We start from the raw sequence: 25815 nt of genomic DNA on the forward strand, positions 1-25815 counted from the left end.
AGTATCCTCGCTAAAGTAGCGGCAGATTTAACCTGTTAATAGAGTAAATAAAAATATTCCGTTAAAAAGTTTTTCCCAGGAATTCTGAACTAGTCTGCTCTTGACAAATCCTTTGGTGTCGGGACCTCACGTGTGCAGGGCTCCCTTAGAGGGGCTCATGAACCTCAGCATAGGGTCCTACTCAATGGCCAAGGTCTGTCACCATGACATCGCAGACATGTGCAGCTGGGTCTGTCGGGGGAAGGTGCCCAGGAGGAGAGTGAGGGAGCGGGCTGCAGGCTCCTTGGGCCCTCCCCACGGGAGCCACGCAGAGCGGAGCCTCGTCTCTGCCGTGGGAAGCCCGGAAGACACCGAGAGCCCAGGGTTTTCAGTGGGGGCAGGTCACCGAGATGGAAGATTCCAAAGCAAAGCTGGTGCTTACTGTAAAAGCTGTACCAGCGGTGTCTGGGGGCTGGCACGGAGCCCCAGCTTCCCATGGAGCGAGCACCTCAAGAGCATGTTCCAGATGCCAGCCAGGGGTCAGCCCTGCGGCCAGGCCCCTCGTGAGCCACTTCTGCACTAACGCTTCTGCTCGCTGCTGGTGGAACGTCGTAGCCGACAGCCGGTGGCATTAGTCTCATGATTTCTTATGAACTATAGCAGCTTTTCCTGCATTTAGTAGTGAAAAAACAACTCTACCCTAACATAGAACTAAAAGAATCCTTATCTCAACACGCTGAAGATGTCTGTGGTCAGTAGCCAGCGACATGTAGGGGCCACTGTGGACAGTGCCTCTGCATTGGCAGCGCGCGCCTGTCTGGGGTACGATGGATCTGTGTTCAGCAGAGGCTCCGGGCTCCTGCCCCGTCCGGTGCGCGCAGACACACACACACGCCAGGGACATGAAGAATAGGTTTTCTGGACGTGGGGACTCTCCAGGGAGTGAGCTCACACCCGTACTGGTGTTTGCTGTAAAGGCCCCTGCCGCTTCCTGCTGGGGGAGGCCCGGAGCCTGGCGCAGGTGGAGGAGGAGGGTGTCTGAGCAGGTGGGGGTGCGTCAGAAACCCTTTGCCTGAGCGAGGACCCCCGAACCCAACACTGAAGCAGAGCAGACAGACGGACCTGGTGTGCGGCCCCGCTGCTCTGAGCCCGGCTCTCGGTGCAGCAGGAGTGAGAGTGAAGCGCCCCTGCTCTGGGGTCAGCTGCGGTGCGAGGGCCGCACCCCTCACTGCGGTGTTCTCAGACGTCGGCCAGAGTCCAGGGCTCAACCCGAGAAGACGCCGGCTCTCTGGAGGGCCGCGGTCAGCACAGCCTTGCCGTCGCGAACGTCTGTCCCTCTGAAACGCATCCTCCGAGGTCAAAGGCAGGTGGAAACCAGGAAGGGACTCACCGACAGGCCCCGGATGTAGTCCACATTGGTAGCATACGGAGAGCTCGTGTGACTTGCTGACGGAGGGCGGTCGGCGGTCGGTCCGCAGGAGAATTCACGCAGCTGCCCGGCAGGTACTCGTGGCTCTCGGGTCGGTCGTGAGGAATTGAGGTGGGAAACGCCACCTGGGACATCAGCGACGCTCTCCACAAGGCCCCTCAACACAGGTGAGGCCTGCGTGGGCAGGCAGGCTCCTTCCTTCCCTCGGGGTGACAGCCGTCAGTAACTTCCGTCGGAGCCTTTCCTGCACCCCGTAATGCCCCTCGTTGATGGTCTTGTGAAAACGGCCCGTCCACACCCCGCGCATCCGGGAGGCGACGGGTCTCGGCGCTGGAGTTCTTGTTGCTTGCCGTGCCCCCGCCGCCCCGAGCCCCGTCTGCAGGGCCGGGCTCCGATGCGGGAGCGCGCTCCCAGCACGCGCCGTGCCAGGGAGAAGCAGGATCGGAACTTACACGTGTCTGTATGCGTCTGTGTGTAGATGTGTTTCATCTACGCACGCACGTGTGTACAGCGCGCACGTCTGCACGTGCAGGCAGGAGACGCACGGGCGCCCAGCCGCACGTGGACACGCACGCGGCACGCACACACGCACGCCGACTGTGCAGATCTGCACATGCACACGCGGGACACACGTGCCGATCGACGTGTATGTGTAGATACAAGGATGACCCTAGTGTGCTTGTGTTCTGTGTACAGACAGAAGACGGAACAGGAGCTGATCACAGCGTTAGCCTTACTGAGTCTTGGTCAGGGCCATTATGCATATCTTATTTCTTTTTTTTTTTTTTAAGACTTTATTTATTTATTAGACAGAGATCACAAGTAGGCAGAGAGGCAGGCAGAGAGAGAGAAGAGGAAGCAGGCTCCCCGCTGAGCAGAGAGCCCGATGTGGGGCTCGATCCCAGGACTGTGGGATCATGACCTGAGCTGAAGGCAGAGGCTTAACCCACTGAGCCACCCAGGCGCCCAGCTATATCTTATTTCTTATTCGAACTCCTGAAACATTTTCCACATCCCCTCACTGTGGGATCAACGGGGCTTTCCCCTTGGGTTCCTTCCCAGGTGAAGGAGGGGAGACTGCTCTGGGAGGGGTCCGGCCCAGAGCCAGTGCTCAGGGGCGCTGGCCTCTGCGACCTGGGCCCTTTCTTGATCCCACAGCAGGTGTCCCTCTGTAGTGGATCCCTGTGGCCCCGTGTGTCGCTCAGCTCATGCACACGTGTGGATGCTGACACCCTTGTGGTCCTCAAAGGCAAGAAGCATGTGCTGCCCTCTGTGGACCCTCAGTGATGCATGGCGCCTATGTGTGTGGGGGTGGGGAGGGCTACTCCTGAAAGGGGGACCGAGGGGAGAAGGTGGAAGGTCGAAAGGTGGCATGAAGAGGGAGGAGCATAGATTCTGGCCACCCCCCCCCATGCCCCAAAACGGTTTCTGCAGCTGCTCACGGCCTGTTGAGACCATCCCTTTCCTTTGGCCAAGGTGCCTCGATGGGGCCTTCTAGTCTGCTGTGCAGCCAGCCTGTGGGGCGCGCTCTCCGTTGGGTGGGGCTTCTCTGTGCCCTGTCACCCGTCCCCTTCCATGGGGGCAGGGTGGATGAGGTCATCTCTCGCAGCTGTGCAGCATCCCTGTCCAGACTGGGCCGCAGTCCAGGATGTGACCCGTGAGCCCCTGCCCGGCGCAGCCCTGCACTCAGCAGGCCTCCCGGTGCGCCCCTGCAGACCTCAGAGATCTGTGGTCAGGAACAGCTTTGTGGGGCGTCTCGGATTAAGAGACAGAAATGCAGCAGCAGCACCCAAAGCCTGCGCTTCTCAGAGCCCGTGCAGGGCCTGGCGTGCAGGAGCGACCCGAGGTGGCCTCCCCATGGCCTGTCCGCCAGCCGTGGGGGCCCGGGTGCTCCCCTCTGCCGTAGCCTCACAGGCAGCCTCAGAGTAGACGCTCCTGAGCTCGGGCCTGTGTCTGTTTGGCCTCCGGGCCTCAGACTCAGCTCTAGCTTTAGAAGTCCCTATGGAGGCAGGTGGAGGGAAGCCGCGTGCACTCGCCTGGGGGCTTTGTACTGTCTTGGGGGGACGGCTGTGTGCGGCTGCCCAGGACGTGCCAGCCCTTCCAGGAGGCTGCTGAGTGTCCCTGCGGGTCCTGCCAGCCCAGGCCTCTGGGAAGCCTGGGGTGGCGCCTCTGCCCGTTTTGGGCCACCCCGCTGTCCCCTTTGCCTGGAAGTCAGAGAGGTCAGAGTCCGTGCAGACTCTCCGGGCGGTTTTCTTCCCCACATGGGGCGGTGGTCTGCCCAGGGCCATGCGGGGAGCAGATGGAAGGACACTCAGCGTCCGCTGCTCTGCACACCTTCATGTGGGGCTCCTTCGTGCTCGTGGGCAAGTCCTCGCTGCCCACGTCCCTGGCATATGCATGCCCCCTCCAGCTGATGAGTTCGTGGGCCAGATGCGGTCCGGGCAGGGGTCCGGTCTCCGTTAAACCGGATCCGTCCCGCAGTGCTGGGTGCCCCACGGCGGGTGATGGTTCCGCGTGGTTTGCGTTCCATCCTGTGTTCATCTGAAGCAGCAAATGTCACGAAATGCCAGAGTAAAGATCAATTGTCTCTTTCTTGATCATTTTAAGACATTTTAAAGACAAAATCAGGTCAATTGAAAGCTAATCTTCACGTGGACTGTTGTGCCGTTGCGTGCTCCCGCGGGTGGCTGTGTGTGTGTGAGGGTGGGGCTAGTGTGGCTGTGTGTGGTTGTGTATGGTGCGTGGCCCCATGTGCTGTGGAGCTGTGCCCAGGCCGAGGGGCGTCTGGGGCCTCCACCCACCAACCCGGAAGGGGAGGCGGGACGGTGAAGGGACAGTTTGGGAGCATCAGGCCTCAGTTTCCCTGTCAGAAGGGGACAACAGGTGTACCCTGCCGTCTGAGCTCATGTGGTTGCTGGAGGGTGCATGAGGCCACGGACGGAGGAGGGGCTCGGAGCTGCTGTGCACACGCATGCGCACACTCAGAGTCTCTGACCAACCCAGCAGGGGAGGAATCGATCCCGTCCGTTTGATCTCTGAACAACAGGCCCGTCTTCGTTGCACGCGGAGATTTGCTTCAGTGGTCATGAAGCAAACCCTCCTGTGTCTCCTGTGGAGCCAGACCCCCGGTGCTTCCACTGTCGCGGAGGAAGGCCCTGTTTGTGTGCCATTGGGGTTTCCTGTGTGGCTGAGCCGCACCCTCCCCGTCATGACGGCGGGTGGCACTGCCGGTGTCCTCTGCTGGGACAAGTCCAGGGGCAGCGGCTTCGAGGGATGTACCTGGTGGGCGTCTCCCTGGGACAGGTGGTCTTCCCGGGCCTGTGCGCCCTGAGCTGTGTGGGCTGGACTTCGATCCCTGATTGAAGGGACTCAGGCCTCTCCTTGCCCACCTGCCTGCTGCCCATCCTGCTGCCCCGGCGTCTGCCCCACGGCTCCCCAGTGCTCCTTGCAGGGGGAACCTTGTGGGGTGGCAGCGGCCTTTGGTGAGACTCCATGATGGGGGAGGCAGGAGGAGCTGGGATCCTGTCCTGTCCCGTCCTGTCCACTTCTAACCCACCCCTTCCTGTCCCTGTCCCGTCCCCTGTTGCTGCTGCTGCTGTTGCTGTCGCTGGGATCTGCCCGCGGGCCCCCGGCCCCTGACGCTCCTCCCCTGATTGTTTTGTTTGCTGTGATTGGAATTCCCCAGGCATTTTTTTGAGGGAGATGGGAGTCTGCACAAGATTGGAGAAAATCGATTTTCTCCCATGACTGTCCTCAGACATATCTCTATTTTAACTAAATCATCTCTCTCTGCGGTCGGTTTCATTTCCCCTGTGGGATTGAGCTGGGGGCACCTGAGCCTGTGGGATCCCGGTGACTGTGGGGCAGCACGCGGGCCGCTCCCTGTCCCCGCCCCTGGCTCCGGAAGAGACAGCACGAGCCCCAGCCAGGACGCCCGTCCGTCCTCCGTGTTCAGGGCGCTCAGAGGGAGGTGCGTGTGACGGGCAAACTCTGTGACTCTCGGCCCAAGTGGAAACGTTTCCCTGACCTGCCAGCCCAAGAGCGGAGCCGGGGACATGTCCACACGTCTCTTCCAGACGTCCTGTGTTCCTCCTCTGTCCTGACACTGCACTCAAACGAATACCGCGGCCTCTTAGGAGGGGATGCTTGGACTTCGTGTTGTGGGTCCTGTCGGTGAGGGTCTCTGCTCACCTCCTGAGAACTACCTGTCTTGCAGGGGGTCCAGTAGGAGCCTGGCGCCCCTACGGTCAGCAGGTGCCGGCTCGTCGTTTCTACCACACTCACTGCTGTCCGCGGAGGCCCTAGACGTCTCCATAGACTCAGGGAAACGAGCTCCACGGAGTGGCTCCCGGCGCGGAGAGGAGAGGGCTTGGGGTCGGGGGGCTGAGCCCAAGTATTCTTGCTGCAGTCACATAGGTTTCATGATGGTTTTTATTGTATTAAAGGTGTTCGGGTGCATGATTTTTACTTTTATTTTTATTTTGCTGTAGGCAGGCTCCACACCCAGCACAGAGTCCAGCACAGGGCTTGATCTTACCACCCCGAGATCAGCACCTGAGCTGAGATCCAGAGTCGGGCGCTTAAAGAAGAGCCCCAGGTGCTCGCGTGTGTGTGATCCTTAGAGACAGAAAGTTCTGGAAGGCTTTTTACCAAGCATGCCCCTCTCCCTACTTCCTCTCAGATCAAGAGGCGGCCACTTTCGGCCTTTTAAGTCGTTCTGTTTTTGTGTTTATCTCTGCCAACGTAAGTAGCTGTTTCTTGGTTTTTCAGCTTTCATGACTTTCCGCAGCAGGAAGACCTGCCTTCTTACCGTCCACCGGCCGCCCAGCCTCCTTGGTGCCTCTCCTCCTAGAGGCCTTGCCTGGACACACACATACACACAGACACACATGACCCCATGGGACCCCTTTCCCCCACTGGGGCCCTGGCCAGACGCTGGGTGGGGCTGCTCCTCGTGGCCGTGCCACCCTTCCTCATGCGGAGTCCCCTAGTTCTGCCCTGCCCCCGATCTGTCAGCCTCACTGTTCGCAGCCGTCCTGGTTCCTGCGAACCGTCCCCGGACTCGTCCCAGCAGCTCCTGAGACGTGCCGTGTCCCGGGAGGTCGATGGCAGGTGTTCTGCACCCCGTTATTCTTGGGACCAGGGCCCCTGTGCTTCGGGAGAGCCCCCTTCCTTCAGGGCCTGGCACTTTTGGTGCTGCTTGGTCTCCTGCTTTAGCAGAGCTGGGCCTCTGGGCCCCCCAATCAGGGCCACAGCCGGGGAGGCCCGAGAGGAGCATGTCACGTGTGCACTTGGGCAGAGCGTGGAGCGGTGGTCGGGCTCTGCGGCCCCCGCTTTCTCTCTGTGCGCCCCGTGCCACCGCCCCGATGCCAGCTGTGTCCGTGGGCTCCGGCGCTTCACCTGCTCCCTTTTTGCCAGCCTCTCTGCCACTCTCTGTCCTCCCCGCCCTCCAGCTTAGGCGTCTGGTGACATTCAGGTCGTTGTCCAGCCGGAGCAGCCAGTGAGCCCATGTGCGCTGGAAGGCTCTGGCTGCTGCATTTCGCCCTGGGGTGCCTGTGGGAAGGGGGACTTCGGTTCGGCCCGCATTTCTGATCCATCCGAGTTTGATCTGTTTTGTTTGCATCTGTTCCATCATGCAGAGAATCTGAACAAACTAGAAAGCTTTGAAAGCCCAGGACCCTGGCCGTCAGCCCCAGAAGTCCTGGCCCGGGGGCTGTGGGGGCCCCCAGGGGACAGAGAGGCTCTCCCCACATGGAGGCGTGGGCGTCTGCTCGGCTCCCTCTGGCTCTGATATTCTGACCCCACTTACCTGCTCGTGCTGAAGATCTTGCCGTACCCTCGTACTCCCGCAGGGGAGTGTCCTGACGGGCACAGTCGTGCGGCCTCCTGGGCTCCCTGTCCACCCGCCGTGCCCGTCGCAGCACCTGCTGGAGCCTGGCTGGTGAGACTGGATCCCCCCGCCCCCAGCCGGTCAGGCTTCAAGGTTCCACTGCCCTGCTGAGCTGGACTGTCACGTCCCATGCTCCGTGCAGCAGCCGCAGCTCACCCTGACTCCAGGAAGCTGGCACGACCCAGCTCCACTGTCGGGCCTTCCACGACCTGGCCAGGACATGGCGCCCTCCTGGCTCGAGTCTCTGCTCTCCCCCACCCCCGACCCGAGTGGCCTGCGTTTCTCTGCACCTGACTGTGCACCTCATCTCCTTGGGAGGCCTGCCTGGAGTGCTGGCTGTCCTCGTCCCCAGTGGCTTAGTGCTGCCTGCTGGGAGAGGGTCGCTCCCGTCCTCGATGGGCTCGTCGGGGGTCTGGGCTGTCACCGCCCAGCCACGTGGGACGAGTCAGGGATGCATTTGTGGAAGTGCCACGTTACCTAAGTGACTCATGTCAGGATAAGCAAGTGGTTGTGTTTCTGTTGGAATCAAGCCCTTGACCTCCCTGGGATGGACGCTGAGTTCACCTCGAGATCTGGCCTCATTCAGGGCCTGGTATGTGAGCGTGGGGCCTGGGGGCCACTGTGGTCTCAGGGAGCCATGTGTGCTCTGTGGGACTTGAGAAAATTGGGCTCTGGAAAGTGACCTTAGCAAATGTTCCGGTGGTGACGTAGCAAATAGCGTCCTGTCCATTCCGCTAACCATGCAGCCTCACGGTTTCCGGATCTGCTGGTCCTTAAGCACAGACTGGGTTAGACTCCATCACTCCATGGCAGACCCCAGGGGCGCACAGGACGTCTTGAAAACCAAGATGCTTTTCACCAGGGCCCCTGGCAGCTAATCTCAAAGCAAAATCACAAAAATCCTTCCATGTTTTCATTTAAAATGATGCTTGATGTGACTTATGGCTGCGTGTTGGTCTGCTTGTGAGGGGCGGAGCCTCTGCAGGTCCCTGGGATTCGTCCTTGGGCCACGGTCCCAGTACCCCCAGCCTCTGTGTGGGACAACAGGGGCCGGCCACCCGCAGTCCAGGTTTCAGTGTTTGCCAGAGGATGCCCCTGAAGTTCCAGGGGGTGCCAGCTGTGCCGCGGGTGGGGAGATGCTGGGGCAGCACCTGGCCCTGTGGGCTGCTCCCAGGACACTCCATCTCTTCCTGCAGTCGGGCTGTGCAGGCTGCTCTGGGCCCCGCCTGGCATCCCCTCCTGCTACAGGCAGGAAAGCTGAGGACAGCGAACCTTCGTACCCACATGTGTAACCCCCCTGGTGCTCTTGCTGGCGGGAAACAGCTCAGGCTGCCTGCAGGGGACACATCCCCCGTGCCCTGTCGTAAACCTGGCTGCAGGGGACACATCCCCCGTGCCCTGTCGTAAACCCCTGGGTCGTCAAGCCGACCTGGGACGTGGCTGTGTTCTCTCCTCCCCCTTTCACAAAGGAAGGATCTCCTGTCTAGAGGAGGGTCTCATCTCAGCCCCAGGTCTCAATCCCCCTCCTCTGAGCCTGGGTCGTGTGCCTGTGCCCAGCCCAGCCATCTGGCCCGAGCCGCTGTGAGACTGGCTGCCGCAGGTGGGCATAGGACAGTTGACGTCCCATCGCGGGTTTTGCCAATGACTCTCTGCTCCTTTCTGCCTGTGAATTAGTCTTGCCATTAAGGAAAAACTTACACCCACCATTCAAATCATTAATTGAAAGGCCCTTATTATCTCATTAATGGTGTTTGATATCTGAGGCAGATAAACTTGGAGAAGCTCATCTGTTCAGCCCCTGAAGAAATGTAATTACATCTTGGGCCTTATTGAAATGTCTCCCTCTCAGCTGTCACGCGCTTCCTGCTGCGCCGCGTGCCCACGGACCCCCATCAGATCTGGTGCAGAAATACGGTGGTGCCGGCCGGGAGTGGGCCGCCCGTGGGCAGTGCGGGAGGCCAGCCGTTTCAGGAAGGCATGCCCGGCTGCCCTGCTGGCTCTGGGCAGCCCCCTGACTTCCCGCGTTCCTTGGGGGCCCTCCTCCCATGGGCGGCCTCGCTCAGAATTAGCCCCGGCGGCGTGGCAGAGATAGGCTGAGACAAGGGACGGACTCGGCTGCAAGGCTGGTCGGGGAATCGAGAGAGCTGTGTCCCCGAGGCTGTGTCCTCTCACCAAACCTGAGCTTTGCTGGTTGCTCGCCAAGCTCCTGGACCTTCTTTGTGGAAAGCCCCTCCTGCCCCACGGCAGTTTTGTCCACTCCCCGTGTTTTCTGTGCCTGTGTCGCCAGGTCCTGAGTGTCTGATGTGGCTGTTGTGCACCCCCCAAGCCTCCCGGGCTCTCTGCTGGCGAGGGTTTCATGCACGAAGGGGAGCCGCGGTCTGTTCCTCGCCAGGCCCGTGCTCCGCCAGCACCGTCTGCACCGGAAGAGACTGGCCAGGAAGACCCACTTGGGGGGCAGGCTGGCCCCTGGGACTGTGCAGTGGAGAAGGATGGAGAGGGTGACTTTGAGGTTCTAAGATCCCCACTTGCAGTGGGAGTGAAGCCCCTCGGAGTGAAAGGACCGTGAGGGCGGTGGCAGCTGGGTCCGTTAGGGCTGCGGCTCACTCCAGTCTCGCATGGTCTCCTGCTGCCCATGTGCCCCCGCCGGCTCCCCTCTGCAGGCTGTAGTGCCTGCTCGAGCCCCGCTCAGGGTCCTTCCCGGGGACGGCCCGTTTCAGTTGGCAGGGGACCTCTAGGGGTCAGGCTGTAATGTGCCTCCTTGAACCCGGAGCCTGGGGCCACAGGCACAGAAGGCCCAGGCCGCTCAGCACTCCTGGGCTGGACCCTCCCAGCCACCACCCCCTGTGAGACCCTGAGTGGTCACTCAGCTTCTCCCGGTGTGACTGGCACTGGCGAGTTGCTCAGATAGCGTCAGCGAGCGGGAATCCTGCAGGGGACCCATACACCTCGGCCCTCGCTCTGTCGTCCAGACAAAGTGACAACGACAGCGTGCTAGCCCCCTCCCACCAGAGCCCCCGACCCAGACCCCCCCATCAGGGAGTCCCAGGGGCCCAGTGTCACCACAGGTCCCTTGTCAGAGCTTCCTGTGCCCCTGCAGGCTCCAGCACGAGGCACACATGTTTGGCTGTGGGGTCCTAGCTGAGGCCTCACCCGTCCGCTGGCGTGGAAGGTCCGCTGAGGGGACACAGAGGGAGATGAGTGGACGAGCGGGAGGAGAGGGCGGGCTGCCTCATGACCCACGTCCAGTCCAGAGAGCCCTCGGACTGCATGGCAGGTTCATTCTCTTACCCTAATTAGTTTGAGGATTTTCAGGGCAAACAGGATAGGATTTCTCAATTCAATTTTAGGGTGTTTGTTTTTTGTGCTAAAGCACACGGAAGTTGTATCGATCTTTAATTCCTCATGCAAAGAGGTAGTGGTGTCCAGCCAGGACCTGGAACGCTGGGGACGCCCAGTGTGGACAGGCTGCTGCTGAGCCCCGGGGCCTGTGATCACCGTGCTGGCCCTCGAGGCCACAGGTGGGACTCTTGCCGGCCCTTTTGAGGGAGCTGAGGGCCCCATCTTTCCTTCTGCACTGGGGCAGCCATCCCCGGGGCTCCATCTGACCTTGGGGAGGCTGGGGTGCCTCTGCCACAAGCCCCACACTCTGCACCCTCCGTGAACCTCACAGCTGAGACCAGATTGCTTCCTGAGTGGGGCTCAGTGTGTCCACCCGTCGGAGGGTCCCAGCCCCCTCTCAGGGTGAATGCCGGGAGGGGGGCGCTCTGCGGAGTGAGTCATCAGTGTCGTGGCCACATAATAGGATTCCTAATCCCCCCGTAGCTCAGAGGCTCCGGGTCCCCAGGGAGTCAAGGCACTGTGCAGGCAGAGCATGTCGGGGTCACTCCTGGCCCCTCACTGAAAAAGAATGGCCTGGAGTTACAGCTTACGGAAGCGGCTGTGACAGTGTCTGGCCCTTGTTGCTATGTGTGGTGTGTGTTCTGACTTAGGACTCAGGCTGTTGTCCCTGGACGTGCTCCCCTCGGAGATGGGTCGGCAGCTGGGCAGTGTGTGTCTGCCTGGCCTGCTGTCCTTCTGGGGAGACTTTGTCTTCTCCCATTGACCCGGTTGGTATGTCCGTAGAGCGCCTCCCCGGGGGGCCTTCAGGGTTGTAGGGGACAGTTCTGTCCCTCCAGCTGCCTTGTTTGACAAAAGCCTGGGACACACACAGGGCTGACTCAGTCTGCCTGTCCCAGCTGGTGGCCCTGCCTGGATTTGGGCCCTGTGACTTAGCCAAGGCTGGGTTGGCCCTGGGTGCACATGGCTCCGGGCTTGTGAGCTGCCCTGCAGGGGTCCAGCTCCTGCATTTCCTCCCAGCGGGGTCACTGCCCTCTGGGCCTCTGCAGGCAGCCTCAGCACCCGTGCTCCCACAGTGCTCCCGTGGGAGGCTTCAGAGAGTGAAGCTGCCTTTCCTGGGGCTCTCAGGGTGGGGAGCCTGCCCCGCGGCCGCAGGACGCCCTCGCCAGTGCTCCGGCTAGCTTCCCGGCGCAGGGCCCGGTGCTCGCCTCGAGGTGCCCGCGGTGGGGCTGCCTCCACCTGGGTGCACATTTGTATTCAGGTGTTGCCGTGGGAAAAGCTCCGCTCCCAGTGCCATGTTTTATGTCTCCAAATAATCCTTTTGTAATAAACTTAATTCCTGCCCGAACGTGCATACTAGCCCGTGCACCTGTCACAAAGTCAAGTAACGTGACATCTCCGGTTACATTATCACTCTTGATTAGTCTTATTCCTAAATACCAGCCTGTGGTTCTGCCGGCACTCCCTGCCACGTTAATATCTTCTTACAGTCGGTATCAGATGACACCGCTGTCACTCCGGAGATGGGTGGCTGGGAGCAGTGGTGACACCCCAGAGGAAGCCCAGCAGTTTCGACACTGGCTGTCCTCCTTGGAGCGGCGGACGTCATTCTGAGCAGAAACCGAGCTGTGCATATGTAGAGATGAACTGAAAAAAACTGCTCAGGCTCCGAGTGGTGTGTGCCGAGTCGTCTCCTTCTCCAAGGCCCCGCTTCCCAGTTGGCGCCACTTGTTTTCAGACGGGCCCTCCATCATGGCAAGTGTTGCGGAGCGGGGCCACTACGGGAAGTGGCCGGTGTACCTGGGAGCTGCCCTTGCTTGGCAGCCGGCCAGGCCTGGAGGGGAGGGTGCTCCTGCCTGGCTCTCCCTCCCTGCAGCCCCAGCAGCCCCCGGGGCGCACTGCTGGGGGTCTCTGTGGCAGCTCTGGCCCACGCCCGGTGGCGGGCTAGTGGCCATGCGGTTCTCTGCGCTGAGGCGCCTTGTCAATGCTGTGAAAACGCGACCTCCCTGGAAAATGTGCCCCTTGCAGTTGCTGGCCCACGGGCAGCCTGAACAGGTGCTGATCTGGAGGGGCCTGGGGCTCAGACTCCAGCACTGTGCCGGTAGGGCTGGCCTCGTCACTCCACAGCCTGCGCCGTGATCAGACTGCCTTGTTCCCCCTGTCGTGGTCTCCAGAGGCAGGGGCTCACTGTAGGCCTCCTAGGAGCTGTCCCCCTAGGAGCTGTCCCCCCGCTTTGGCTGGCTTCTGTGGGGCTCACGTGCCCTTCGCGGGCACACTTTCAGTCCTCGAAATAGCCCTGCAGAGGGCTCTTGTCCCCAGATCTGGAGTTCAAAGAGATTGCCCTGGCGAGGGTCACACAGCTGATCCTGACCCTGGGGCAGTCCCGCTCCACACCTGGGTCCTCCTGCCCTCCGCCACTGCCTCAGGAAGCCCCTCCCGACCTCCCCAGTGAGAAGTGAGCCCCAGGATTCTGCAAGAAGAAAAGGAACCAGAGGAGATTTTACCAAATGTCTATGTCAAGGGGCTTGGTCTTGTTGCTTGTGTCTAAGGGGTTTCTTTGAAAAGTTGGGTAGTTTGTGGTGTTTCCTGAAGGAGGGAGGATGGAAGAAAATGATCGGGTCAGTGCCTTAAAGACGACGGTTTTGTGTGTCAGATTCCCTGTTCCCTGCAGAACTCCCTGTGTCGCACTGGTTAACAGTGTTACTCAGGAATGGTGGTTCCTGCCGTGCGATGTGCTCATTCTCACGGTGCTAACTGTACAGAAGCGGCAGAAGCTGCCTGTGCGCCAGGCCCTCCGCTAGGCCCTGAGAGCGCATACCCGAGCCCGCCGCAGCTGGGGTCTGTTGGCTGCTCGTGGAAGTAGCTCGCCTTCAGACTCTGGAGGGGGAAGAACAGAGCCATGGGGGCTCCTTTCAGGTCTGTCCCGGAGGTTTTGTTAATGTTCCCATCTGTCTACCTACCTGCCACCCGCCGCCTGTCTGCCCATCTGTCCACCTGCTTACCCACCCCCGCACCCACCATCCATCCCTTCGTCTCCCCACCCACTCACTCATGCACCCATCACCCATCTACTCACCTACCCATCCGCCCATCCCTCCACTCATCCACCCATCCATTCACCTACCCATCCATCTGTCCGTCTGCCTATCTACATCCATGCACATACCTACCTGCGCATCTCTCCCTCCATCCAACCCATCCAGCCACTCATCTACCCATTCCTCCATCCAGCCACCCATCCACTTATTCCTCCCTCTGTCCATCCGCTCATCTGCCTGTCCCTCCCTCCCTCCCTCCCTCCCTCCCTCCCTCCATCCATCCATCCACTTCTGTATTCACCCCCCATCCATCCCTCCACCCACCCATGCCCCTGTCCCTCCCATCCACCCACTCATCCACCCATCCATCTGTCCATCTGCCTGTCCATCCATCCTTCTACTCATCCACCTGTCCCTCCATCCACTCTCCATCTACTCATGCCCCCTTCCCTCCACCCATTCACCCACCCACCCGTCCACCTGTCCATCTGTCTGTCCGTCCGTCCACCCGCCCATGCAGAAGTTACATTTATTTGGACACACGCCCTGCTGCTCTCAGTTGAGCACTGTGATGTTTGAGTCCTCTGGGGCCTAGGCTGTCTGAGTCTTTGCCCTCTAGGATCTCAGGTGATAAGGGCTGTGGTTGGACCCTGCATAGATCTGGACGGTTGCTGCCCTGTGGAGAATGTTGTAGGAACCACACAGCTCCCCAGCAGGATGTGCTGGGGGAACAGAGTGCTCTGACCTAAGCCTTGGCCTCCAGGGGGACCTCTTTTCCTGGAAACCCTGGCTCTGCCTTCCCAGGGACGGGCACAATGCAGGGGGCCATGACCAGGAGCCACCTCTGTCCCTACTCCCACCCACCCTACCTGGCCGGCTTGAGCCGGGCAGTGTCCCCTCTGTCACTGTGGAGCTCAGTGGAGCCCATGGGGAGTGGGGAGAATCTGCGCTGTGAACACGTCCGTGCATTGATGAAGACGTCCTTGAAGCCCGTGGATTGCAGATCTGGAACACTTGGCAGTGACCCGTGAGCATTCCTGACACATTCCTGGAAAGGTCAGTGTCGTAGCAGCAGGCAGCGGGAAGCCAGTGTTCCTCGAATCAGGAGGCAAGAGCCCGGCCTGTGCCCGCTTAGTTCTGAACTGCTTCCAGGAATAAGCTTGCATTTTAAATATCACCATCGGCTTCAGTGGATGCCACCATACCCGGGACGCTGGAGACGCTGTAACCACTGCACGGAATGCAAGGGGTTTGAGTAACAAACTCATCTCTGCGAGCTGGCGGTTCGTAAACCCCCGCCTGGGCCGCTTGCGAGCCGACCTCCGTGCTCAGTGCCCTGCGGAGGGGCAGGCGCTGGCGGGTTCCGTCCCGGGCGCTCCTGCCCTTCCCGCTGCCCATGGGAGCCTTCTGGGATGTTCTGGCTGCCAGAGGGCCCCGAGGAGGGAGGCCCGGGTGCGTGCCGACTGATGGCCTGGTCCCCGGCGGGATGCGGTGCTCTTCGTGCTCCGTAGAGCAGTGCCCTCTGACGCACTCTAAGCCCTGCCGCGGGGGAGACCGTGAATGTTCTGGCCGCCTCCCGAAGTGGAACAGAACCAGGGGAAATAACGCATTTTGTATTGAGCCCAGAAATCCAGAATTCAGTCTTCCAACCTGTAATCCACATAAAAGCCGTGAAGACGCACTCCACAGTGCTTTGTGCAGGCTTGCCGGACGTCCGGGGTGCACCCTCCCTGGCACGCACCCCGCGGGGGCTCTGTGGTGGCCAGGCAGACGGGAGGCCTGGCTGTGACTGCTCAGGACCACACGTCATCCGCGTTGTGGTCAGTGACCTGTCACCCGATACCCACCTCCGCTCACACGGGGCGCGGGTGCGCCTGCAGGCCGGGCCCCCGGGGCAGAGCTGCTGGCTGCTGCTGCGTTGTGCCCTTGGCTCGGTGTGTGCGGTCACCGGCCGATGGATGGACGGATGCGTGAGGTCAGGAGCGTTTACCCTTCCTGGGTTCTCGGCCGTGCCTTTCTCTCCCGTTCACTCCGCCACCGGTGCTGGCCATGCCACAGCCTTTCTTCCACAGATAGACCTACTTCCCGTTGCCCAGGGGAGCGCTGGTCACCTTCCCTGGGACGTAGGTGTGTTCCTGGGCCGGGGGGCCTGCACAGTGAGGGCGTGGGGGCTGTCGCCCGGTTAGGGGAGGCCGCACGGCCTGCAGAGATCTGGCAGTCAGCTCTGACTCTGGACGCAGCTGTGTGACGCCATTCGGCAGTGGGTGGTCCTGGCACAGAAGCAGAATGATGGTCTTTCCTTTGATGCTCCCCGTAGCTCACACGCAGTCAGACCTTTGGGAGGATTTTGAGTTAAATACGGTTCGTGTCTGGCTTGAGAAGCTGAAGGTCGGGGCCAAAGAGACTGAAAAGCAGCATCCTCCTGGGTTCGCCAGCCCTCGTAGAAGATGCTGCCTCGGTGCCACCCCGGGGGCTCGGGTGCTCTCTGGGGCACCCCGTCCAGGGCTGGGGGTTCTCACCCCGGTACCTGCGGCAGGCCGTCCTGCCCCCCTACCCCCTCCCAGGTGGATCGTCCACTAGGAGTTCAATTTCTTACTGAACTCGTCTCCTCAACTACCTGTTTCTCCCCAGATGCTCACTTTTTTATCAGAAACGCACCGGCCGCTGTGACTGTTGCTTTGGCTACTTGCGGTAATTACGATAGTAATGACTGAGTAGCCGTGACTGGGACAAGCAGCAGTGGGGACGCCCAGCTTGTGTGTGGTGTGTGCTGGCCTCGTCACGGGCACTTGGCACCTGCTAGCAACAAGGAGGGAGGGGCACTGCTGTCCCCAGTTACAGATGGGAAACTGAGGAATAGCGCCGGGAGGCTTGCCCAGGGTCCCAGGACCCGCTGAGGCACGACTGGGGTTTGAACCCTGGCGGTTTCGCAGCGTTTCAAGTGTGCACTTTCCACTGACTCTCTGGGTTGCCAAGCGGACTCTTCCCTGACTGCCACCACGCGCCGGCCGTTCTGTTTCAGGGCTGTGGGGGTGCACAGGCCTGAGGACGTCACAGAGGAGAGCCATCACCCCGTGACAGAGGGCCGTGCGGTCGTGGTGGCGGTGTGGCGGGGGCTAGGACGGCTGCGCTGTGGCTCGCTGCCGCCCCCACTGCTGCCTGCCCTCCCGGAAGCCTCTGCAAGGGGTCAACCAGACCAGCAGCTCTGGCGTCATGGAGCGCCCCCTCGCGCTGTTCGGGAGCCCAAGCGTACCAGTGTGTCCCCACCTCGTCCTTCGCGGCAGGTGTACACGCGCAGAGAGCGTCCTGCTTTGTAGATGGCAGCGTCCTTCCTCTGACTGGAAAAATACAACCTTTTGGTGGAAGGACCCAAAGTCAGAACATCATTTGAGCTTTAACACTGGAAGATCCTCATGGAACCCACCCAGAGGCAGGAGTAGGCAGCGGCAGATTTCCGTCTGGAAGGTGGCCCGCGCGGTGTGTCTGCGATGGTGAGCTGCTGACCTTCACGCCAGGCCTACGTCCGGGGCCTGTGACAACGCCCCTGCCCGCGCCGCGGCCGCATGAGTGTGGCTCCGCTGGGGCCACCTGGCGCTGGGGGGGCCTCCCGGGGGGACGGCCAGACAGAGTGAAGACCGCCTCCGACCCACACACTCGGGATGGGCCGTCCATGTGCAGAGTCCCAGCCGCTCTTCGTACCGAGAGGCGGGACAGCGTGTCCGTGCCCATCCTGCGATGCTGGGCTGGATGCCGGTGCCAGCAGCTTTCTCGAGCTCCCTGGGAGGATCATGACCCAAGGGCAGGGCTTAGAGCTGCAGACCTCCAGCCGTCCTGGTGGGACGGTTCCACTGCTCACGGCCGTCATGACAGTTGGTGTCACTGTGGACAGCACGTTGACGGGCTGCGGGGAGTGGCCGGTGCAGGAACCAGAATGTGCTCTCGCACAGCCCGGCTGTCGCGCAGCAGGGTGGGGAGAGCATCACTGGGACCCGACCCGTCTGACTGCGGACATCAATGTCCCGGGCAGACCTTCCTCTCCTTTTTATGTCTGCCGCCAGGCAGTGCTGCCTGTGGACCTGCTTCCCTCTAGGTTTGCGGGACTGGGCTGTTGACGGGCCCTGACTCGGCCCCTTGGCCCCGCCACTGCTCCGCAGGCCCACTGTCCCCAGGAGGGCCGAACCCCCTGCGATGTGACTGGTGGCAGCTTTATGAGCGATGGCCCTTTGCCCGAATGGTGTGGCAGTGCCAGGCAGCCCGTGGCCAGTCGCCGGGCCGTGGTTCCCGCATCGGAGACACTCTGCCCCGTGCATAAACAAGACAGGCCCTTTTGAAAGCGAAATCTGTATTTAAGGACGCGTTGGGCTGTGTTCCTCGCCTCCCGTAAAGGTCACTCGGATAGATTTTTCCTTCCTTAGCATTGCAGACTGTGAAGCGCTGGGCATTTCTATTCTCCCTCCATCCAGGGAGCCTGGGGGACTAAATTAGATTCTGAAATTGAGTGCGTGTGTGGGGGAGTCGGTGAGGTACCGTAATGGGAGGGCATTGCTTCTCACCTTGCAAGTAGCGAGGTCATGATAATATGAAGCGAAGTGGATTAAAAATAAAACCAAAGGTATTTATTTACGACCTGCTCAGAATTGGATTGGCGTCCGTGTAAGTTGCAGCTAATGGTGAAAGACAGCGGATTGACGATCTGTCCCTGGGGACATTCTGCCAGGGAAATGTGCTTCGCGAATTCAATTTAAAGGCCCCCAGAAGGTATCCAAAATGCAAAAGGAAATGGGGTTGAGGAGGGGATAAAGCAGCCGCGGTGAGCTGACCGCGGGGGACAGTTGTGGGGCGTGTCTCGCGGTGGGGGAGGGCTCTGCACGGCTCACGGACCCACGGCGCCGCGTCGCTCCACGCCAGGTTCTGGCCTTCCCTGGTGGGGACTGGGACCCCATTCTGCAGATGAGGAGCCTGAGGCCGCGAGGCGGTCAGTGGCTGGGCTGGCCTCACAGCCAGATGGCAGAGCAGCCAGGGTCTGGGTCCAGACCTGCTGTTGAGTCCGTGGCCTGAGTGCTCCCAGCGGCCGCTCTGTGGGACGGCGTGGCCACCCCCAACCTACAGATGCAGGACGTGGGGCTAGCAGAGGGGTGTCTACTGAGGACTGGTCTGGGATGCGAATGCGTCATCCATCCTGTCCAGCACCCCCTGATTGTGCACCCCATCCCGGCCTTGTGGGGACAGGAGGCTCGGTGGACGGCACCCGGTTGAGTCTCCCAGAGCTGCCCCTTTCCAGGCAGGCAGGGTGGGGCAGCCCAAGTGAGATGCCCTGTCTGCCACCTGTCCTCTGCCGGCGGCCTCCGAGGGGCAGCACCAGCACCCTGAAACCCCAGCCACCCTTCGGGCTTCCTCAGATCTGGTTCTGGGGGGATGGGCAGGCTGGAGGGAAGGCCCCAGTGCTCCAGAACCAGGGCCGGCCGGGCTATCCACACAGTGTTGGCCCACTTCCTGAGAGGGAGTCTGGCCTCAGGCTTGCCCTGACCTGTTGGCCCAGTCCCCCATTTCTCCTCTGAGAGCCCCAGCCCAGAAAGCCATCCTGGTCACATAGCCCTCCCCACTTCTGCCAAAACCCTCTGGGTGCTGGGACCTGTGCTCCCTGAGACCCACCCTGCCCTTAGGAGGGTTCCCGCTTGTTCTGGACAAGGGCCACAGCCCCTCAGAAGAGCTGGTCAGTGGGCAAGGCTGTGGGTCTCATGCATCACTATGGCCATGGTCATGTTGTCCTTTCTAGCACTTTCTTCAGTATCCTTCTCTCTGGTTTCTAAACTGTGAGCTCTCGACACAGGTCCTGTGTCCTGTGGGGGTTGAGCTCAGTGCCCAGCCTGGAGCGCCTGGGTGGGCTGGGTCAGCTGTGGGTCTCCAGCCTGGTTTTCCCTGGAAACCCTGAGTGTTGACTGAGGGACAGTGACAGGGGCTGCCTGGCATGTCCCCACCCACCCAGCACGTACCCACCGTGGGCAGAGCCCGCTGCCAGCCAGTCCCCACCCAGGGGATCCCCTGATCTGCAGCCCCCGCCCCATAGCTGGTCATCTGCTCTGACCTGGGCTTGTCTCTCTTCTCCCAGGAGCTGCTGCTCTTTCTTCAGAACCTGCCCACGGCCCACTGGGGCGACGAAGACATCAGCCTGCTGCTGGCCGAGGCCTACCGCCTGAAGTTTGCCTTCGCGGACGCCCCCAATCACTACAAGAAGTGAGCCAGGGCCGGCACAGCAGGCCGCACCCCGCCGGGGCCTGTAGGTCCGGGGCCAAGGACAGGTCTTGCTGGGCAGCCCTGCCCTCCAGGGAACAGGACGGGACTGGGTGTCAGACGAGGGCCAGGGTCTGGCCGGGGTGGGGGGCTGCCGCCTCTGTTTCCTGAGATACCAAAGAGAGCTGGGGAGGGTGTTGGCCCTTGAAGGGCCCTGCCCGGGAGCGTCCTTGCCAAATGCCCACCTCCTGGAGCCACCAGGGCACAGCAGCCCAAGAGCCAGACCCTCTGGAGAGGCCTGCTGTCCGGTGCTGGGGCGGAAGGAGGTGGCCGTCATCTCATACCTGCTTTGAAATGCAAAAATCCTATTCTGTTGAGTGAAAGAAAATAAAACATAGACAAGATAAGAAGTGAACTGTTGCTCTCACCTGTGAAGTCTGTGTCCCCACGGGGCTTCTCGAAGTTGGCTTTATTCCTGTAATCGTCCGTCCCTCGGGCTTTAGCGTGTCCCTGCTCTCTTGCTCGAGACTGAACGGGGGACTGCGCTGTGCGCCGGCCGAGTGGCCGTGCGGCTCTGGCTCCAGCAGGCCGGGAGCAGGGTGAGGAGCCGAGCGACGGGCCTGCTCCGCATCTCCAGCCTCTTGGAAGAGAGCATTTCATGTGCTGTACTGCTGGGGTTGTGGCGCTCAGGGCCCTGCAGCCCTGGGGACGTGCCGCACAGGCTGCCGCTGAGGACGGAGCTCCCTGCACTGGGCCGTCGGGACCCGTGGGTTCAGCATCTGTGATCAGAGTCCTCGAAGCTCGCTCCGTGGCCTCTTTGCCGCCGCTCAGATCTCCGGGGGTTACTTGCTCAGTTGACGGCTTCCTGTGATCTGGGGTCGCTGGGGCTCAGAGCCCCGGTGCAGACGGTCCCGGACTGGCCTGCCTGGGGCTCCGCGGGGGCCACACACGCTTCCCACATGCCCCCGACCCATGCGGAGGCACACCTGTCCCAGGCATGTGGTTGGCGGGGACGTGGCCGCTCTGTGGCTCCGCCGGCCCACGCTGACCCTTGAGCCAGGACAGGCTCCTGTCCTCAGCTCTGCCTCCTGCTCCCAGACCTGCGTATCTGGAGGCACCTCCTCCCCGCCGTGGGCCCGCACTGGAGCCGCCTCAGCGCCCCCGCCTCTGCCTGCTGGGCATGAGGACGCTGCGAGAAGCCCACGAGCGGGGGCAGGAGCACCTACACACACGAGGTGTGTGTCCTTCCTTCTTGTTAGAAGATTCTCGGGTCATTATGTGTGACGTGGAAATCAGCGCAGAGCACTGTGCAAATGTGCGGTGTTCCCCGATCAGCGGGGGTGGGGGGGCTCAGGCCGGCGAGACAGAGCCGCCCAGTCCCCGGGTCGGGGCCCGTCTCCAACCGGGACTCGGTGGCCAGCAGCTCCTTCTCCAGCCAGAGTGCCGGTTCCCAGAGGACAGCCCACGGCCGCGCGGGAAGCCCCGTCCCGCTTGGCCGCCGCCCCAGGAACCGCCGTCACAGCCCGGCTCACCCCATGGCCAAGGCATGGGCACACGGACGTCCGCCTCTTGAGGTGGCTACTTTCTGCAGTAGGACGCTCTGCCAGGTTAGATGAAGCTCCACGTGTGTCTTCCTGTGTCTGTGAACCTGAGACCGACCCTCGGGGCCCCTCGATCGGAAGCGATGGAAGGATGTTCTGTCTGGAAAGTGAGGAGTTGGATGCAGTGAACCCCCAGCCCGGCCTGATCCGAGGCCCCTCCTAAGGGAACAGGGCTGCCCTGGGCCAGGCGTCTTTGGTCCTTGGAGGCCAGGTCCTTGGAGGCCGGCTGAGAGTGGGGGCGCTGGGCTGAGTCCTGGCCCAGGAGGACCTTTTGGGGAGACGGAGGTGCAAGGCAGAGCAGGAGTCACACTCGGGCCGAGCCCCAAACCCTGACTCTGCCCGGCTGGGGGTCAGATCCAGGCCGGCCCCATGTTTGACCCATCTGCCAGGCCCCGGGACGGGAAGGGCCTCCTCACCACAGCTGGCCAGGTGCCTCCTGGGACCCATGACACACCCATCCCTGCTTCCAGCCTCCTGGGGTCCGTGAGACAAGGCCCCCGCGAGCCCCTGGCCCCTCCGGTGCCCCACGCCTACACTTCCCCCCACCGTGGGGACTCCCCAGGGCAGCATGTCACTGTCTGCCCTCTCGTGCTGTCCACTCCTGGGGTGGGGTGAGGCACTGTCCCCCTGGGTGGCAGGAGACGCCACAGGGTGGGAGTGCTCCCCTCACTTTCCCCCTGTGACTGAGCGCCGTGCTGAGCCGGGCTGACTCCCAGGCCTTGTTGCCGGCTCGGATGGCGCGGCTGCTGGCCCAGAGCTCAGAGCTGGTGACCACTGCCATTTGTAGCCATGGTTTGTTGGTGTTGGTGGCCTGGCGGTTGACTCCTCAGGCCCATGCTGGGGTCTCACAGCCCCCACAGGTGGCTCCAACCCAGAGGACCTGAGGTAAGCCCCTGAGCCCTTATCCCTGTGGCCCTCACCTGGCCAGGCTACCTGGAGCAGCCCTGCCTGTGGGCACTGCCATCAAGTGGAGGGTGCCGGAGAGAAGTTCGAGGGGTGGCCGGGCCCCAGGCAGCTCCGATGTGCTGGGGGTGTGGAGTGATTTGGAAAGGACTAGCCGGTGGGCAGGGCTTCTGCGCTGGTGTTACCTGTGGCTCTGAAACGGGGGAACTCTCTCCTTCCATCCCCACATTTCAACAGACGGATTCCATCGGGACTGCCAGCGAGTTCGGGGCGCCGTCTGCCTTGACAGTGGGCTGGCGGGCTGGGGGGCTGGGGGGCCTGCCGTCGAGCTGCTTTTTGGTGAGGTCAAGATGTGGGCAGACACCGCTTCCAGGGTCAGGCGGCGGGGGCCCTCCCTGAGTCTCCCCGGTCCTGCCCCACCCCAGCAGACCATGTCCCCTTACCCCTTCCGCCTCGTGCTCTGTGAGTACCCAGGGATCGTGGCCACTCAGGGGCCTGCCCTGCTCAGCTGCGAGGCTCGTCACCCTCGTTCTGTAGCCCGACTGATCGTCAGCACAGAATGGCCAGGAGCTGCTCGCAGCCTCCGTGTGACCCTGCACCAAGGATCTAACCCCCGAGCCCATTTCATTAACAATTTGAGGCGGATTATTCATTTGGGAAAAAAGAAATATACATGTCCAACTGCTTTCCTGATGATGGCTTTAAATGTAAAAATTAAAATTCCCCCAAATGCTCAAAATAGAAACAGGTATTTTTTTAGAACAGGGAGTGGCAAAAGCCTTTTTGAGCATGATTCCAGTGACCAATGACTGGAGACAGTCTGATGGACCACGTACACCGTGGAGCAGCTCTGAGGACCCCAGCACCGGCTCCCGCACCCCTACCGCCGGTGGGCAGAGGTGAGTGCCAGCCAGCCGAGCAAACGTATTCACAGCCTGAATGAAATACTTACGTTCCCGAAGACGTATAGAGTTCTTGGAACTAACTCTTGGAAATAGAAACGGGCACAGTACAGAAAGCAGGGAATTCTCAAAGGGGGGTGCAGGGGTGATCAGTAAGTCGCTCGCATCATTCACAGTTGGGCGGGAGGCCGGGCGGGAGCCGAGGGCGTCCAGCGGCGCCAGCTGCCTGGTCTCAGGCTGCATTCCTGGCCGTTCGATCCATTACAGTGGAAAACCAGCACGCTCTCAGTCTTCACATTTTTCTCCGAAGATCTAGCAGTGGTTTTTGTGTATTTTTTTACTTTTAAACTGAAGTCTAATACTCACAGAGGAGGGCACCCTGTAAATCAAGCACCTAGTGAACTACCGAAGCAACACCCAGGCTCCACAGTCAAGGTCAAGGAGAACCCCTGGCCCTGGCCCGCACCCCTGGTCTCCCCAAGCGTGACGCCATCCCGACTTCCGGCACTGCAGTTTGGTTTTGGATCTTTCGAAACTGTTCTTGAACGGGGTCGCATGGGATCTGCTTCTGTGAACAACGTATCTTGTATAGCTTTCTGCTGGCGAGGATGTCCACGTCTGGGCAGCTGGGGTTCGGTCCTTCCTGCTGCTGTTGTTTTCCCATTAGACGAGTGGGTCACAGTTTCTGTGGATGGTTGCCAGGTGGGGGCTGTCACAACCATGGCTGCTCTGAGCATCTCATGCACGTCCGTCCTAGGTGGACATGTGCCCACCACTCTAGGGGTTTTGTCAAGGAGTGCGATGATGGGGAGCGCGGTGTCTCCCCAGCTCGAGGAGAGGGTGGCGGATTGTGCCACAGTGATTTCCCAGTTTACGTTTACACCGCGGGGCTCAAAGGTCCTCGTTCCCCCACACCCTCCCCCACTCGAGGGCCTTGGCCATTCCAGGGGAGGGTGTCTCATCACTTCCCTCCACCCCGGCCTCCCACACATCTCCCCACGCAGCGCAGCGTCTGTTTCCTTCCTGCCGCAGCCAGAAAGAGCCCTGCTTGGGACCTCTTATTGTACTAATAGCCTAAGTGCTTTCTCATATCATTACAATTCTTCAAAAACATGATTTAATGACTGCACAATATTCTGTTGCATGGATTGACGTAATTCCGTGTATTCCCTTGCTGTACGTCAAGCTGCTTCCATTTCTTACTGCCGCAAATGCTGCTGGACAACATCAGCGTTCCTGAATGCTTTTCCATCATGGATTTCCAGGGCAGGTGTCCCCCAACTTGCCAAAGTCTGCATTACCCCACCACACTTTTATGAAATACACATTAGTATCTGTTTTCACTAACTGAAAGGCTCTAGAGAGGATTTTATGAGAAAAGGTGGAAATGGAAAATGGCATTCAGCATTGGTTCCCCGGCAAGCCAGTCTAGACACAGTGAGCGTGGCATCACCCACCCCTCATCCTTCCCTGGGACTCCGCTCGGTATCCCATTGCCTGCTGCCACAGCTCTGAACTGTGTCTGTGAGCATCAGTACTTCCCCTCATTTGTGCATCTATTAGCAATATGTGTCTGTCCTAAGGTATCAGAAATTTATATTTTTATAAATTACCATTAATTTATATTTTCATATAAATTAATGGTAATTGCCTCTTTGCTTTATGCCATTTTGGCTTAGGGAAGATTTTAGGAATGTCCTACTTTCAGATAGTTGGGGGAACCCTGTAGTGGATTCTGCAGTCATTAGTGGGGAATGGGTAAGTTGGCATCTCCCCCGTGCCATCTTCAGTGACTGAGGCTGCAGATCTGCCCATCTGGCTGGCCTGCAAATGTCTTAGCAAATGCAAGTTTAAGAAACTATTTAAAATGTAAGGGTGAAAAACTAGAAATAGAGTGTATACAAAACTGATCAAGTCAGAGAAGCTAAGAAAGAGGATGGGGAAAAGCAAAGGAAAAATGCGGTAAATAAGAGCCTGGCCCATGCAAATCCAGATAAATCTATTTAAAGAGATTCACATTATACTGTTTGAAACCTCATAAAATCCAATAACATACTATTTGCAAGAGATATACCTAAAGCAAGAAGACACAAGGCTTGAAATAAACGGATGAAAAAAATTAACGTGAGAAGTACTAACCAAAAGAAAACATGGCTGAGAATATCTGTGTTCCCCTAAAATCTATCTGAAGAACATTCACAGGACAAAGGGGCACGTATGTCCTATGATCAGAGAGCACCTTAGCCGTGGGTCTGCGTAAATAGGGATGTAGCCCCAACTGAAAGCAAAGCGGGACACAATTATGGATGAAGGTTGACCTTTCCACAGCACATGGGACATGCTAGCATATCTTGCAGAAAATGTGGTTAAGCAAGGGATACATTTAAAAAACAGAAATTTGAAGAAAAATTATTAAGCTAAGAGAATTTTGCTCTCCACAAACAGAATGTGCATTTATTTCCAGCACATGAGAAACATTTAAACATTATCAATGTTTGACCTGTCA

The 25815-nt window shown here is 60.1% G+C and overlaps 1 protein-coding gene across 3 annotated transcripts in view; it reads left to right on the top strand.

Annotated features, from left to right (window-relative positions):
• The window catches only part of TBC1D22A (TBC1 domain family member 22A), a 298901-nt gene extending 278590 nt beyond the window's left edge, over nucleotides 1-20311 (top strand). For all 3 annotated transcript variants that reach the window (XM_047740627.1, XM_047740628.1, XM_047740626.1), the window contains one exon: nucleotides 19782-20311. In XM_047740627.1, coding sequence (XP_047596583.1) covers nucleotides 19782-19910 — 129 coding nt within the window. In that variant the 3' untranslated portion in view covers nucleotides 19911-20311. The remainder of the gene's footprint in view (nucleotides 1-19781) is intronic.
• Nucleotides 20312-25815: the final 5504 nt, after the last annotated feature.

This window comes from Lutra lutra, chromosome 8 (assembly GCF_902655055.1).
Source record: "Lutra lutra chromosome 8, mLutLut1.2, whole genome shotgun sequence".
Lineage (NCBI taxonomy): Eukaryota > Metazoa > Chordata > Mammalia > Carnivora > Mustelidae > Lutra > Lutra lutra.